Raw genomic sequence first — 16,731 nt, forward strand, 5'->3', positions numbered from 1 at the left:
AAAATACAATACCATTTATATTAGCACTCCAAGTATGAAATACTTAGGTATAAACCCAACAAAATATGTAAAAGCTCTATATTAGGAAAACTACAAAACTCTTCTAAATGAAATCAAAGAACTAAATAAATGGAGAAAAATTCCATGTTCATGGACAGGAAGACTCAATAGTATCTAGATATCAGTTCTTCCCTATTGGTTCTATAGATTCAATGCATTCCCCATCAAAATCCCAAGAAGTTATTTTGTGTATATACACTATCTGATTCTAAAGTTTATATGGAAAGGGAAAAGACACAGAATAGCCAACAAAATATTGGAGAAAAATAAAATTGAAGGAATGATGTGACCCGGCTGCCAGATGTCCAATAAAACTACCAATAAGCAAGACAATGGGGGTGTTGGCTAAAGAATAGATAAATAGATAAATGGAAAGGAATAGAGAACCCATAAATAGATCCACATAAATATAGTCAAAGGAGCAAAGACAATACAATGGAGAAAGCATAATCTTTTCAACAAATGGTGCTGGAACAATAAGACATCCACATTCAAAGAAATGAATCTAGACATAGACCTTACACTTGCCACTAAAATTAACTCAAAATGGATCACAGACCTAAATGTAAAACACAAAAGTATAAAAGTTCTAGAAGATAACATAAGAGAAAACCTAGATGACCTTGGGTATGGTGATGATTATTTACATATAATACAAAAGGCATGATCCCTGAAAGAAATAATTAATAAGCTGGACTTCACTAAACTAGGGGAAAAAACTACTCTGTGAGAGACAATGTTAAGAGAACGTGAAGACAGGCCAGAGACTGGGAGAAACTATTTGCAAAAGACACATTTATCCAAAATATACAAAGAACTCTTTTAAATTTTTTTTTGATTTCGAATCGTCAGATTTTACTTCAGCAAAATCTAATACCTTTCAAAAAGTTATAATTTTAATGTTAGCGCAAAAAAATTACCTCCTAACATTTCATTAAGAAAAAAAACTTTTCTGCAAGCAAAGATTCCTATTTTTGAATTACAGTACTGCAAGGCAGATACAGACCTCACCTCCTCAACAATAAGAAAAGAAACAACCTAAATAAATAATGGGCCAAACACCTTAACAGACACTTCACCAAAGGTATGAAGATGGCAAAAGAGCATACGAAAGATTCTTTACATTATGTATCATTAGGGAAATGCAAATCAAAACAACAATGAGCTACCATTCCACACATTAAGATGGCCAAAGTCCAAATACTGACAACCCCCAATGCTAGCAAGGATATGGATTTGCAGAAGTCTCATTCATTGCTGGTGGGAATGCAAAATGGCACAGCCACTTCTAAGACAGTTTGGCAGGTTTTTTTTTTTACAAAACTAAACATACTCTTATCACACAACCCAGAAATTGTGCTCCTTGGTATTTACCCAAAGGAACTGAAAACTTATGTTCATACCAAAAACTTGCACATGGATCTTCATAGCAGCTTTATTTATAGTTGGAAAAACTTGGAAGCAACCAACGTGTCCTTTAAGAGGTAAATGGATAAGCTGTGGTACATTCAGACAGTGAAATATCATTCAGAGCTAAAAAGATATGGTCTATCAAGCTATGAAAAAGCATGGAGGAATTTTAAATGCATATTACTTAATGAAAGAAGCCGATCTGAAAAGACTACATACTGTATAATTCCAACTATACTGAATACTTATTATTATGAACGAATGTTGAATAACTCCTACCTATCAGTAGGAAAAGAGATGCAATCAGTAAAAATATTGGCCCAAGACTCGACTAGAAATTCTCAAAAAATTATATCTAATGGCTAATAAGTATGTGAAAAAGTTTATCAATATAATTATTTGAGAGAAAGAAGTAAATGAAAACCAACGTGATATGCATTTACAAACACAGAATAGCTAACATTGGAAAAATGTGGACCAACTGGAACTCTCATACACTGCTGTTGGAAATAAAATTTAGCATAATTACTTTGGAAAACTGTCAATATCAATAAAAGATAAATATGGATAACATGTTACAATGATCCTACCCCTTAGGTACGTATATGCCCCTTAATAATGAATGCGTATGTAAATAAAATTTTAGTACCTTTACTCATGATTTCCATCTATGATTAGAATGGATACATAAATTGTATTTTCGTATTCTGTGGGACCACTGAAGTGTGGTTCAAGATTTGAATTATACATCAAACTCACAAGACCCAATAAGGCACTATATATACCAGCAGCATCATGTATAACTGAGGAACATCTAGATTCATTTTCCTATGTCTCCAGGCACTGTACCCAGGATTTTTTTTCTGTAAGCTTAACCTGAAGCTGATATGTATGCATATCGCAGCAGCATAAGAGCCTTCATGTATATGGTGCCCCAGCTTAAATACCTTGCTAACCTCTGTAAGGTTAAGTGACTAGCTCCCTTTCCTTAATGTGGCTTTAGTCCACACATTAGAAGTTGCATTACAAACAAGACTGCCAGCCAAGAACACAGCCTAAATAATATTCTTAGATATTGCAAGATGTTTGAATAAGGGCAAACTTTTAGGCTAGCTTATGCAGTAAGACTGCTGCTAACTCTTTCCCCTCAAGGCCATCCTTTAGCCTTCAATATATCCTTGTCACATACCCTTGCCTTATAATTATTATAAATAAGTTTATTATAATACATATAATATTTATTATATTTATATGTAATATATAATTTCTATAAATAGAATAAAGGTATGCATATTTACATATGTTCTATTATCTTTTCCCAGAGTTAAGTATGTACAAGCAAACATAACTAAGATGCTGATAAGCAGCATGATATAGTGATGTGAAGGTATGAGGAAGTATCTTAAAAACCCAAACAAAAGATGAAGTCATAACACTTCAACGTTATTATTATTACTATTATTACCATAAGCTTCAGAGACTTACCTTCTCTTTCTTCCTTAAAGTCATTTCCCTCTATACTACCATTTGCAATCATTTTTCTCAAAAGACTGGCTAAGCACTTAAATTATTTTTATTTTTAGAACTCTGTCAATAAACAGAAAAAAAGTATAACTAATATGAGGAAGTTACAAGGATTCCATACTACTTCAAGGCTCTTGCAACCGTTTTCACTAGTTCAGGGATGAAACATACCTTCCATCTCTCACAAACGCTGACTCCACTCTTCACCCTTCTCAGAGAGTGCCCGGTATACATCACCAATCACCGCCAACATACTTTTCACGTTAAACATAGAATTGTCCCCAGAATCTCATACAACACAGTAGTCCCATCGTGGGCTTTTCTCCATTCTGCTGCTATTCCCAAATTCAAAGCTCTACTCTGTATTCTGACTTTTTCTTCCAAGCAGGCACAATGTTCATGAATGGTTCAGGTTGAAATATATTTTATTTAATTCTTTATTAGAGACATGGATACACAGAAATACTAGGCTGTGAATGAAGTAACAGAAGTAATGAAGTAATGAGAAGACAGTTCATGTTGGTCCTCTTTCTGTGAATGGGTGTCTTCAATTATTTCTTAGGGTCACATTCTCTCATTCAGCAGAGAGTTGTAGGTCTTTCAGAGAGTACCATCCTAAATTCTTTTTCACCGTCTTTATTTTTACACTGACCACCAAGCATTGTACATGCAAGCCTCAGATTAAGGGCAGTATCGTGCTCTTTGCTTCTAGCTGAAAGAAAGCAAGTTTGGATGGAATTAATAATCCAGGTAAGACATGTGTAGATTTAAAAGACAAAAAGCACAGAGGGGAGAAAAAGGAAAGGAATTCTCTCATTTTTTCATTGGAATCTTTCTTTTCTATATCAGAACAAATCAAGAACCTCTGATTCCTAAGGTAGATGTCCCACCTCTACACATTTCAATTGATTAGGTGTTGACTCAATAACGGATACTTGGAGAGCCTGCAATTTATTATTACCTTCTTCAGTCTGTCTTGCTTGTCCTCTAGAGCCATTAAATATGAGTGGCCCAATCTCCACCTTCTCCTTTGTTATTCATGCTTATTTCTGTTCTCTGGTAAATACTTTCTTCCTCCATAAGATTTCATTGTTCATTGTAACCTGACTTCAGCAGTTCTAAAATACGGAAAAATACTGTTTTATTTTATTAAATATCCCAATGTCTCTTGGATCTGCACCCAACCCTCAACCCCAAGAGAAGTTCTGGTTAAAAACAGACACTTTGAGAGATTAGTATATTGAATAGGAAATGACCATAATAAACACTTCAGCAAAACTCAATTTTTTCAGTGCTACTTTCCCTTCTTTCTCTTTCACACTAAGGTTTCTGAAGCTGTAGAAACGTAAAAGAAAATTTCCCAGTCTCACTTTGCATTATAGTCTATTTGATTTTTAACTTCAAAAATCATGAGGAATGAAGTAAGGATTTGGATATTGGGTGTCTTTGTCACTAACAGAAGCTTTTCATTTATTTCCTGTATACCCACAGAACAGAACTATACATAAATGATGCAGATCAATGGAAAGCCAGGTTTGGGCTCAATATAATAAATGACTCCTTAACATTTAAAGCTTTTATAAAGATCATGAAAGACAGGAAAGATAGTGTCTTAGGAAATACGTATCTACCATCCTGGGCAAATATAATCAGGCTCTGCTGGGCAATATTTTAGAAGGTGGGCCAGAATGGGTGAGCCATTGTCACCGATGACTATAAATATACTTTCTTTCCCAAAGACCTTTTACTTCTGTAATTAATCAATCCCTTGTCCATCTTTTTTGGTAAAATATTTTATAGAGATTTAAATATACATATCATTTTAAATAAAGTAGAAATATTATTAATACATTTTGCAGCAAGTATTTCAATTAAGGAAGATTTTGGGCCACACTACACTGAGTGTCCTTTTACCATACTCTAGATTTGCAGAGTGACATGAGCTTAGGCACCTAGGAGCCAGTACTCAATGCAACTCTGTTAGCTAATTGGACATTATAAATAATAATAGAGCAACAAATTATGAGTATTCTTAGAGAACAACTTTGCCCACTATTGCGTTCTTTTATTTTTAAAAATATTTTCTTATAAAGCACAAAATATAAGTACAAAGCTTAATGCATTATTATAAATCAAATATCTATGTAATTACTACCTACATTAAGAACTAAAACATTACCAGAAGTTCTATACATAACCCCCATTGAATCACAACTCCCTCTCTCAATTAAAAGTAACCATTATCCTGAATTAAGTACTAACTTCCTTACTTTTCTTTATGTTTTTAATGACTTAAGTATGTATTCTTTACTCTTGTTTTTGAATATATATATTCAAAATATGTAAGCAATTATATAGATATAGATATGCAAATATACATGTGTATCCCCAAGGAACAGAAAATCATATGGTATTTTTCGTTTGTTTCTGTTTTTTCTCAATTAACATTATAGTCTATGATTCAACTATGTGATTGGTAGTAGATGTGGATTACTGATTTTCATTAAGACATGGTATTCACTTTATTCATCTCTTGTGCTTTTGATAACCATATAGGTTATTTGTTATATGGCAAATAATGCTGCTATTAACATTCCTGTACTATTTCCTGGAGCACATGTACCAGTGTTCTGTTGGGTAGATACAGTCACAGGAAATCCTAGGTCATAGAATATGACCTTTAGCTATAACAGATTATGATAAATTGGTTTCTAAATTGATGCTACCATTTTAACTCTCTTCAGCCATGTTTGAAAGTTCTTACTGTTCCATTTGTTTTATAAAACTCTGTACTAACTTTTAAAATTGTATATATTCTGTTGAATGTGTGGTGCTATCTTATCATGACTTATATCTGAATTTTCCTGATTGCTAGTGATGATGAGAACTTTAAACAGGTTTGTATATCCACTTCTTCAAATTATGCCTTTAAGGCTTTTCCCCATATTTCCACTGACTTGTCTCTTTTTCTTTTGATTTATCAGAATTCTTTATATATTCTAGTAACAAGCACTTTACCAGTTATATATGTTACAATTTAAAAATTTCATTCTATGGCTTGGCCAAACAAATATATTAAGAATTGATAGAATTTTTCACGCTGAGATTATTGATCAAGTAGTGTTATAATCAAGAGGGAAGGACCTTAGAAGCCTGTGAGTCCTGAGGCCTAAATTTGAGCTGAAGGTCACTGAGATAATACAAATTATTTCTGTATATTAATGAAACTCAGTAATTAATGTAAGTTAAATGATTTATAAATTAAAAGATAAAATAAATGTAATTATCTAAGTTAACATAAATATAGGTATAGACAAATATTGATAAATATATACAGAAATAAAATTACACATTTAGAGATAGAGATGCACAGATAAATTTATGTATATTATAACCAAAGCAATTCTGATTTTGAGGAGTAAGATCTCCAAAACTGCATACTACAGACCAAGGGAAGATTTAAACATACATGTATCAGTGATAGTGAGTAAATACGAATTTTCTGATATCATAATGGCAGGCCTTACCACTTACACATATTGCCAACAATATCTAGTAGCCAAAAAGTGGTGACTCCTGATATTTATTTTTTAAAAAAATCTCAAAACAACACCTGTTACTGGATACAGATAATTGTGATAAAGGATACCTTTTGTTTCATTTCATTTATTATATATTTATTTTTAATTGAAATATAGCTGATGTACAAGATTATATGTTACAGGTGTACAGTACAGCAATTCACAATTTTTAAAGGTTGTACTTCATTTAGAGTTATTATAAAATATTGGCTCTATTCCCTGTGTTGTATGATATATCCTTGTAGCTTATTTTATACATAATAGCTTGTATCTCTGAATTCCCTACCTCTGTATTGCTCCTTTCCCCTTCCCTCTCCCCACTTGTAACCACTAGTTTGTTCTCTATAGCGGTGAGTTTGCTTCTTTTTTGTTATATTCACCAGTTTGTTGTTTTTTTTTAGATTCTACATGTAAATGATATCATACAGTATTTGTCTTTCTTTCTGTGTCTGACTTATTTCACTTAGCATAATATCTTCCAAGTCCATCCATGTTGCTGCAAATGGCAAAATTTCATTCTTTTTATGGTTGACTATTATTTCATTGTATGTGTACCACATCTTCTTTATCCATTCATTTGTCAACAAATATCTTGGCAATTGTAAATAATGCTATGAACATTGGGGTACATGGATATCTTGGCAATGATATCTTGCCTATCATATCTTGGCAATTGTAAATAATGCTGCTATGAACATTGGGGTACATGGATCTTTTAAAATTAATGTTTTTGTTTTTTTCAGATATATACCCAGGAGTGGAATTGCTGGGTCATATGGTAGTTTTATTTTTAGTTTTTTGAGAAACCGCTATAATGTTTTCCACAGTGTCTGCAACAATTGATATTCACATTAACAGTGCACGTGTTCCTTTTTCTCCACATCCTTGCCAACATTCGTTATTTATGTTCTTTTTGATGATAGTCATTCTGATAGGAGTGAGGTGATATCTCATTATGGTTTTGATCTGCATTGCCCAGATTATTAGTGAAGCTGAGCATCTTCATGTGCCTGTTGGCCATCTGTATGTGTTCTTTGGAAAAATGTCTATTCACAGTTCTTCTGCCCATTTTTAATCTGGTTGTTTGTTTTTTGGTTGTTGAGTTGTGTAAGCTGCTTATATATTTTGGATATTAAGCCCTTATGGGTCACATTGTCTGCAAATATTTTCTCCCATTCAGTAGGTTGTCTTTTCATTTTGTCGATGGTTTCCTTTGCTGTGCAAAAGCTTTTAATATTAATTAGGTCCCATTTATTTATTTTTGCTTTTATTTTCTTTGCTTTAGGAGACAAAGCCAAAAAATATTGCTACAATTTGTCTCAAAAAGTTTTCTGTCTATGTTTTCCTCTAGGAGTTTTATAATATTTGGTCTTACATTTAGGTGTTTAATCCATTTTTAGTTTATTTTTGTATATGGAATTAGAGAATGTACTAATTTCATTCTTTTACATGTAGCTGTCCAGTTTTCCCAGCACCACTTATTAAAGAGATTGTCTTTTCTCCGTTGTATGTTCTTGGCTCCTTTGTCATAGATTAATTAACCATGGTTTGTGGGTTTATTTCTGGGCTCTCTATTCGGTTCCATTGATCTATGTGTCTGTTTTTGGGCCAGCGTCATGTTGTTTTGATTACTGTAACTTTTTTTGTACCATAGTCTGAAGTCAGTGATTATTATACTTCCAGCTTTGTTGTTTTTCCTCAAAATCACTTTGGCAAGTCAGGGTCATGAGTGGTTGTGTATAAATTTTAGGATTATTTGCTCTATTTCTGTGAAAAATGTTGCAGGTATTTTGGTAGGTATTACATTAAATCTGTAGATTGCTTTAGGTATTATGGCCATTTTAACAATATTATCTCTTCCAATTAAAAAACACAGGTTATCTTTCCATTACATTGTACCATCATCAATGTCCTTCACCAATGTTTTATAGTTTTCAGAGTGTAAGTCTATCACCTCCTTGATTAATTTTATTCCTAGGTATTTTATTATTTTTGGTATGATATTATTGATCGGTCTGTTCAAATTGTTTCTTCCTGATTTAGTCTTGGTAAGTTTTATGTTTCTAGAAATTTGTCCATTTCTTCTAGGTAGTCCAATTTCTTGGAATATAACTCTTCATAGCATTGTCTTATGATTTTTTTGTATCTCTGTGGTATTGGTTGTTATGTCTCTTATTTCTTATTTTATTTGGGTCCTCTTTTTTCTTCTTGATGAACCTGACTACAGGTTTATCAGTTTTGTTTATCTTCTCCCCAAAAAACCAGCTCTTTGTTTCATTAATGTTTTCTACTGTTTTTTTGGTTTCTGTGTTATTCATTTCCTCTTTGATGATTATTATGTCCTTCCTTCTGCTAACTTTGGGCTTTGTTCTTTTTCTAATTCTCTTAGATGGTAAGCTAAGTTGTTTCTTTGAGATTTTTCTTATTTCTTTTTTTTTTTTTTTTTTTTTTTTTTTTTTTTTTTTTTTCCGGTATGTGGGCCTCTCACTGTTGTGGCCTCTCCCATTGCGGAGCACAGGCTGCGGACGCGCAGGCTCAGCGGCCACGGTTCACAGGCCCAGCCGCTCTGCGGCATGTGGGATCTTCCCGGACCGGGGCACGAACCCGCGTCTCCTGCATCGGCAGGCGGACTCTCAACCACTGCGCCACCAGGGAAGCCCTCTTATTTCTTGAGGAAGGCATATATCGCTATGAATTTCCCTCTTAGAAATGCTTCATACCATAGATTTTGGAAAGTTGTGTTGCCATTTTCATTTGTCTCAAGGTATTTTCTGATTTCTTTTTGGATTTCTTTATTGACCAATTGGTTTTTCAGTAGCATGTTGTTTAGTATCCATGTGTTTCTGCTTTTCCTATTTTCTTTTCTGTAACTGATGTCTAGTTTCATACTAAGTGATTGAAAAAAATGCTTGATATGATTTCTATCCTCTTACATATGTTGAGACTTGTTTTGTGACTTGGCATGTGATCTATCTTGGAGAATGTTCCATGTGCACTTGAAAAGAATGTATAGTCTGCTGTCTGGGGATGGAATGTCCTGTAGGTATCTATTAAGACCAACTGGTCTACTGTGTCATTTAAGACCATTGTTGCCTTTTTGATTTCTGTCTAGATGATTTGTCTATTGATGTAAGTGGGGTTTAAAGTCCCCTACTATTATTGTGTAATTGTCACTTTCACCCTTTATGTCTGTTAATATTTGCTTTGTATATTTAGGTGGTCCTATACTGGGTGCATATATGATAACAAGTGTAATGTTCTCTTCCTCTATTGATTCCTTTATCATTATATAATGCCTTTCTTTTCTGTTGTTATAGCTTTTGTTTTAAAGTCTATGATATAAGTATTGCTACCTCTGCTTTCTTGTCATATTTTTTTAAACATCTTTATTAGAGTATAATTGCTTTACAATGGTGTGTTAGCTTCTGCTGTATAACAAAGTGAATCAGCTATATGTATACCTATATCCCCATGTCCCCTCCCTCTTGTGCAAATTGTGAAATTCTTTGTTCTACTTCTGTGAAAAATTCCATTGGTAGTTTGACAGGATTGCACTGAATCTGTAGATTGCTTTGGGTAGTAGAGTCATTTTCACAATGTTGATTCTTCCAATCCAAGAACATGGTGTATATCTCCATCTGTTTGTATCACCTTTAATTTCTTTCATCAGTGTCTTATAGTTTTCTGCATACAGGTCTTTTGTCTCCTTATGTAGGTTTATTCCTAGGTATTTTATTCTTTTTGTTGCAATTGTAAATAGGAGTGTTTCCTTAATTTCCCTTTCAGATTTTTCATCATTGGTATATAGGAATGCCAGAGATTTCTGTGCATCAATTTTGTATCCTGCAACTTTACCAAATTCATTGATTAGCTCTAGTAGTTTTCTGGTGGCATCTTTAGGATCCTCTATGTATAGTATCATGTCATCTGCAAATTGACAGTTTTACTTCTTCTTTTCTGATTTGGATTCCTTTTATTTCTTTTTCTTCTCTGAGTACTGTGGCTAAAACTTCCAAAACTATGTTGGATAACAGTGGTGAGAGTGGGCAACCTTGTCTTTTTCCTCATCTTAGAGGAAATGGTACCAGTTTTTCACCACTGAGAACAATGTTGGCTATGGGTTTGTCATATATGGCTTTCATTATGTGGATGTAGTTTCCCTCTATGCCTACTTTCTGGAGAGTTTTTATCATAAGTCAGTGTTGAATTTTGTCAAAAGCTTTTTCTGCATGTATTGAGATGATCATCATATGGTTTTTATCCTTCAATTTGTTAATAAGGTTTATCACATTGATTGATTTGCATATATTGAAGAATCCTTGCATTCCTAGGACAAACCCCACTTGATCATGATGTATGATCCTTTCAATGTGCTGTTGGATTCTGTTTGCTAGTAATTGGTGGACGATTTTTGCATCTATGTTCATCAGTGATATTGACCTGTAGTTTTCTTTCTTTGTGACATCTTTGTCTGGTTTTGGTATCAGGGTGATGGTGGCCTGTAGAATGAGTTTGGAGTGTTCCTCCCTCTGCTATATTTTGGAAGATTTTGAGAAAGATAGGTGTTAGCTCTTCTCTTAATGTTTGATAGAATTTGCCTCTGAAGCCATCTGGTCCTGGGATTTTGTTTGTTGGAAGATTTTTAATCACAGTTTCAATTTGAGTGCTTGTAATTGATCTGTTTATATTTTCTATTTCTTCCTGGTTCAGGCTCAGAATGTTGTGCTTTTCTAAGAATTTGTCCATTTCGTCCAGGTTGTCCATTTTATTGACATATAGTTGCTTGTACTAATCTCTCATGATCCTTTGTATTTCTGCAGTATCAGCTGTTACTTCTCCTTTTTCATTTTTAATTCTATTGATTTAAGTCTTTTCCCTTTTTTCTTGATGAGTCTGGCTAATGTTTTATCAATTTTATTTATCTTCTGAAAGAACCAGCTTTTACTTTTATTGATCTTTGCTATTGTTTCCTTCATTTCTTTTTCATTTATTTCTGATCTGATCTTTATGATTTCTTTCCTTCTGCTAACTTTGGGGGTTTTTTTTGTTCTTCTTTCTCTAATTGCTTTAGGCGTAAGGTTAGGTTGTTTATTTTAGATGTTTCTTGTTTCTTGAGGTAAGATTTATTGCTATAAACTTCCCTCTTAGAACTGCTTTTGCTGCATCCCATAGGTTTTGGGTCATCGTGTTTTCATTGTCATTTGTGTCTAGGTATTTTTTGATTTCCTCTTTGATTTCTTCAGTGATCTCTTGGTTATTTAGTAGTGTATTGTTTAGCCTCCATGTGTTTGTATTTTTTACAGTTATTTTTCCTGTAATTCATATCTAGTCCTATAGCATTGTGGTCAGAAAAAATACTTGATATGGTTTCAATTTTCTTAAATTTACCAAGGCTTGATTTGTGACCTAAGATATGATCTATCCTGGAGAATGTTCCATAAGCACTTGAGAAGAAAATGTATTTTGTTGTTTTAGGAAGGAATGTCCTATAAATATCAATTAAGTCCATCTTGTTTAATGTGTCATTTAAAACTTGTGTTGCCTTATTTATTTTCATTTTGGATGATCTGTCCACTGGTGAAAGTGGGGTGTTAAAGTCCCCTACTATGATTGTGTTACCGTCACTTCCCCTTTTATGGCTGTTAGCATTTGCCTTATGTATTGTGGTGCTCCTCTGTTGGGTGCATAAAAATTTACAATTGTTATATCTTCTTCTTGGATTGATATCTTGATCATTATGTAGTGTTCTTCTTTGTCTCTTGTAACAGTCTTTATTTTAAAGTCTGTTTTGTCTGATATGAGAATTGCTACTTCAGCTTTCTTTTGATTTCTGTTTGCATGGAATATCTTTTGCCATCCCCTCACTTTCAGTTTGTATGTGTCCCTAGGTCTGAAGTGGGTCTCTTGTAGACAGCATATATATGGGTCTTATTTTTGTATCCATTCAGCCAGTCTATGTGTTTTGGTTGGAGCATTTAATCCACTTACATTTAAGGTAGTTACCAATATGTATGTTCCTATGACCATTTTCTTAATTGCTTTGGGTTTGTTATTGTAGGTCTTTTCCTTCTCTGTGTTTCCTGCCTAGAGAAGTTCCTTTAGCATTTGTTGTAAAGCTGGTTTGGTTGTGCTGAATTCTCTTAGGTTTTGCTTGTCTGTAAAGGTTTTAATTTCTCTGTCGAATCTGAATGAAATCCTTGATGAGTAGAGTAATCTTGGTTGTAGGCTTTTCCCTTTCATCACTTTAACTATGTCCTGCCAGTACCTTCTGGCTCATAGAGTTTCTGCTGAAAGATCAAATGTTAACCTTATGGGGATTCCCTTGTATATTACTTGTTGTTTTCCCTTGCTGCTTTTAAAGTTTTTTCTTTGTATTTAATTTTTGATAGTTTGATTAATATGTGTCTTGGCATGTTTCTCCTTGGATATATCCTGTATGGGACCCTCTGCACTTCCTGGACTTGATTGACTATTTCCTTTCCCGTATTAGGGAAGTTTTCAACTATAATCTCTTCAAATATTTTCTCAGTTCTTTTTTTTCTCTTCTTCTGGTACCCCTATAATTCCAATGTTCTTTATTCTGCTCTGTGGTAGTTATTTCCACTATTTTATCTTCCAGGTCACTTATCTGTTCTCTGCCTCAGTTATTCCTGCTGCTGATTCCCTCTAGAGAATTGTTAATTTCATTTATTGTGTTGTTCATCATTGGTTGTTTGCGCTTTAGTTCTTCTAGGTCCTTGCTAAATGTGTTTTTTATTTTCTCCATTCTATTACGAAGATTTTGGATCATCTTTACTATCATTACTCTGAATTCTTTTTCAGGTAGACTGCCTATTTCCTCTTCATTTGTTTGGTCTGGTGGGTTTTTGCCTTGCTCCTGCATCTGCTGTGTATTTCTCTGTCTTCTCATTTTGCTTAACTTACTGTGTTTGGGGTCTGCTTTTCACAGGCTGCAGGTTCATAGTTCCCATTGTTTTTGGTGTCTGCCCCCAGTGGGTCAGGTTGGTTCAGTGGATTTTGTAGCCTTCCTGGTGGGTGGGACTGGTGCCTGTGTTCTGGTGGGTGGGGCTGGATCTTGTCTTTCTGGTGGGTAGGACCACGTCTGGTGGTGTGTTTTGGGGTGTCTGTGAACTTATTATGAATTTAGGCAGCCTGTGTGCTAATGGGTGGGGTTGTGTTCTGTCTTTGTAGTTGATTGGTATGCGGCATCTAGCACTGGAACTTACTGGCCTTTGGGTGGAGCTGGGTCTTAGCGTTGAGATGGAGATCTCTGGGAGAGCTCTCTCTGATTGATATTACGTGGGGCTGGGAGGTCTCTGGTGGACCAATATCCTGAACTCGGTTCTCCCACCTCAGAAGCTCAGGGCTCAGGCCGGAGCACCAAGACCCTGTCAGCCACACAGCTCAGAAGGAAATGGAGAAAAAAAGAAAGAAAAATTAATTATTTTAAAAAAATTTTTAAAATAATAATAAAAAAGAGAACAACCAAACTAATTAAAAAACCCACCAATGACAACAAGTGCTAAAAACTATACTAAAGTAAACATATAAATCAGAAACACATCAGTCATAGATAGCAGACCACAAGTCTACAGTTGCTCCCAACGTCCACCACCTCAATTTTGGGATGATTCATTGTCTATACGGGTATTGAACAGATGCAGGTTGATTGTGGGGATTTAATCTGCTGCTCCTGAGGCTGCACTGGGAAATTCCCCTTTCTCCTTGTTCACACAGCTCCTGGGGTTCAGCTTTGGTTTTGGCCCCACCTCTGCGAGTAGGTCGCCCTCAGGCATCTTTTCCCACCCAGACAGGATGGGGTTAAAGGAGCAGCTGATTAGGGGCTCTGGCTCACTCATGCCAGGGGGAGGGAGGGGTATGTTACTTATAATTGGAATGCGGAGCTAGCCTGTGGCGGCAGAGGCCAGTGTGACATTGAAACATTCTGAGGCACCCCATGTGTTCTCCTAGGGAACTTGTCCCTGGATCTCGTGACTGCACAGGCTCCCAGGAGGTGTGGATAGTGACCTGTACTTGCACACAGGCTTCTTGGTGGCTGCAGCAGCAGTGTTAGTTTTTCATGCCTGTCTCTGGGGTCTGAGCTGATAGCCGTGGCTCGCGCCCATCTCTGGAGCTTGCTTAGGCAGTCCTCTGCCTTCTGTGGGCAGACAGGGAAGGAATCCCCTCTCCTTGCACACCCCGAAACAATGGTCTCTTGCCTCTTTGGCAGGTCCAGACATTTTCCCAGTCTCCCTTGCTGCTAGCTGTGGTGCACTATCCCCCTTCAGCCTGTGTTCACGCAGCCAACCCCAGTCCTCTCCCTGTGATCTGACCTCTGAAGTCTGAGCCTCAGCTCTCAGTCCCCACCCACCCCAGCTGGTGAGCAGACAACTCTCACAGGCTGGTGAGTGCACCAGTCCTCTGTGCAGGAATCTCTCCACTTTGCCTTCTGCACCCGTTACTGCATTCTTGTCTGTGGCTCCGAATGTTCCCCCCCGCCCACCCCATCTCCACTAGTGAAGGGTCTTCCTAGTGTGTGGAAACTTTTCCTCCTTCACAGCTCCCTCCCAGAGGTGCAGGTCCCATCCCTATTCTTTTGTCTCTGTTTTTTCTTTTATCTTTTGCCCTACCCAGGTACATGGGGATTTTCTTGCATTTTGGGAAGTCTGAGGTCTTCTGTCAGCGTTCAGTAGGAGTTTTGTAGGAGTTTTTCCACATGTAAATGTATTTTTGATGTATTTGTGGGGAGGAAGGTGATCTCCATGTCATACTTCTCTGCCATCTTGAAGGTCCTCACCATTTTTGTTTGCATGAAACGTCTTTTTCCATTCCCCACTTCCAGTCTCTGTGTGTCTTAAGCCCTGAAGTGAGTCTCTTGTAGGCAGCATGTAGATGAGTCTTGTTTTTTTTTTCTTTTTATTTTTTAAATCTAATCAGTCACCCTATATCTTTTGATTGGAGCATTTTGTCCATTGACATTTAAAGTAATTATTGAAAGCTATGTATTTATTTCCATTTTATTATTTTGTTTTCTGATTGTTTTGTTGTAGTTCTCTGTTCATTTCTTCTTTTTGTTTCTTCTTTTGTGGTTTGATGATTTTCTTTAGTAGTGTGTTTGTATTCCGTTCTTTGGGGTTTTTATATGTCACTAGTTTTTGTTCTGTGGTTACAACTGGTTCATGTATGTTGACCTATAACTATATCTACTTGTTTTAAACTGGTAGTCATTTAAGTTCAAGCACTTTCTAACAGATTGACTTTTTTAAGTTTCCTCCCCATATTTTATATTTTCAATGTCACATTTTACATCTTCATTTTTGTCCCATAACTGTTCATTTTAATTATGGTTGCTTTTACAATTTTTATGTCTTTTAATCTTCATACTAGCTTATGTAAGTGGTTGATCCTCAGCCCTCACTATACATTTGCCTTTCCTAGTGGTATTTTCCTTTTCCTATAGATTCTTACTTCTTTTCCACTTAGATAAGACCTTTTAATGTTTTGTTTAGGATAGTTTTAGTTGACAGATTCTTTTAATACTTGCTTTTATGAGAAGTTCTTTATCTCTTCTTCAATTCTAAATGATAATCTCGCTGGACAGAGTACCCTAGATCCCAGACATTTCCCTTTCAGCTCTTTAAATATATCATGCCACTCCCATCCATCCTGCAAAGTTTCTGCAGAAAAATCAGCTGAAAGCCTTATGGGAGTTCCTTTATAAATGACTCTGTCTTTTTCTTGCTGCCTTTAGAATTTGTTTGTTTATAAACAACAGACATTTGTTTCTCACTGTTCTGGAGGCTGGAAGGTTAAGGTGAAGGCATGACCAGATTTGGTGTTTGGTGAGGAATTCACTTCCTGGTTCATAAATGGCCATCTTCTTGCTGTGTCTTCACAAGGAGGAGGGGCTAGATTGCTCTCTTTAACTTTTGCCATTTTAATTATAATATGTCTTAGAGTGGGTCTGTTTGGGATCATCTTGTTTGGGACTCCCTGTTATTTGTTTCCTTCTTCAGGTTTGAGAGGTTTTTAACTATAATTTCATCACATAATTTTTCAATCCCCTTTTCTTTCTCTTCTCCTTCTGGGATCCCTATAACGCAAATGTTGGTATGCCTGAGGTTATCCCAAAGGTATCTTAAACTGTTTTCATTTT

General features: G+C 35.5%; 1 protein-coding gene across 1 annotated transcript in view; it reads right to left on the reverse strand.

The window, feature by feature from the left end:
- Positions 1-3,545: 3,545 nt before the first annotated feature.
- The window catches only part of LOC131764197 (beta-defensin 112-like), a 129,695-nt gene continuing 116,509 nt past the window's right edge, over positions 3,546-16,731 (reverse strand). Inside the window, 1 exon segment of the mRNA XM_067043215.1 lies at positions 3,546-3,706. Within this exon segment, the coding sequence (XP_066899316.1) occupies positions 3,546-3,706 (161 nt within the window).

The sequence above is a fragment of the Kogia breviceps genome, chromosome 10 (genome assembly GCF_026419965.1).
Source record: "Kogia breviceps isolate mKogBre1 chromosome 10, mKogBre1 haplotype 1, whole genome shotgun sequence".
NCBI lineage: Eukaryota > Metazoa > Chordata > Mammalia > Artiodactyla > Physeteridae > Kogia > Kogia breviceps.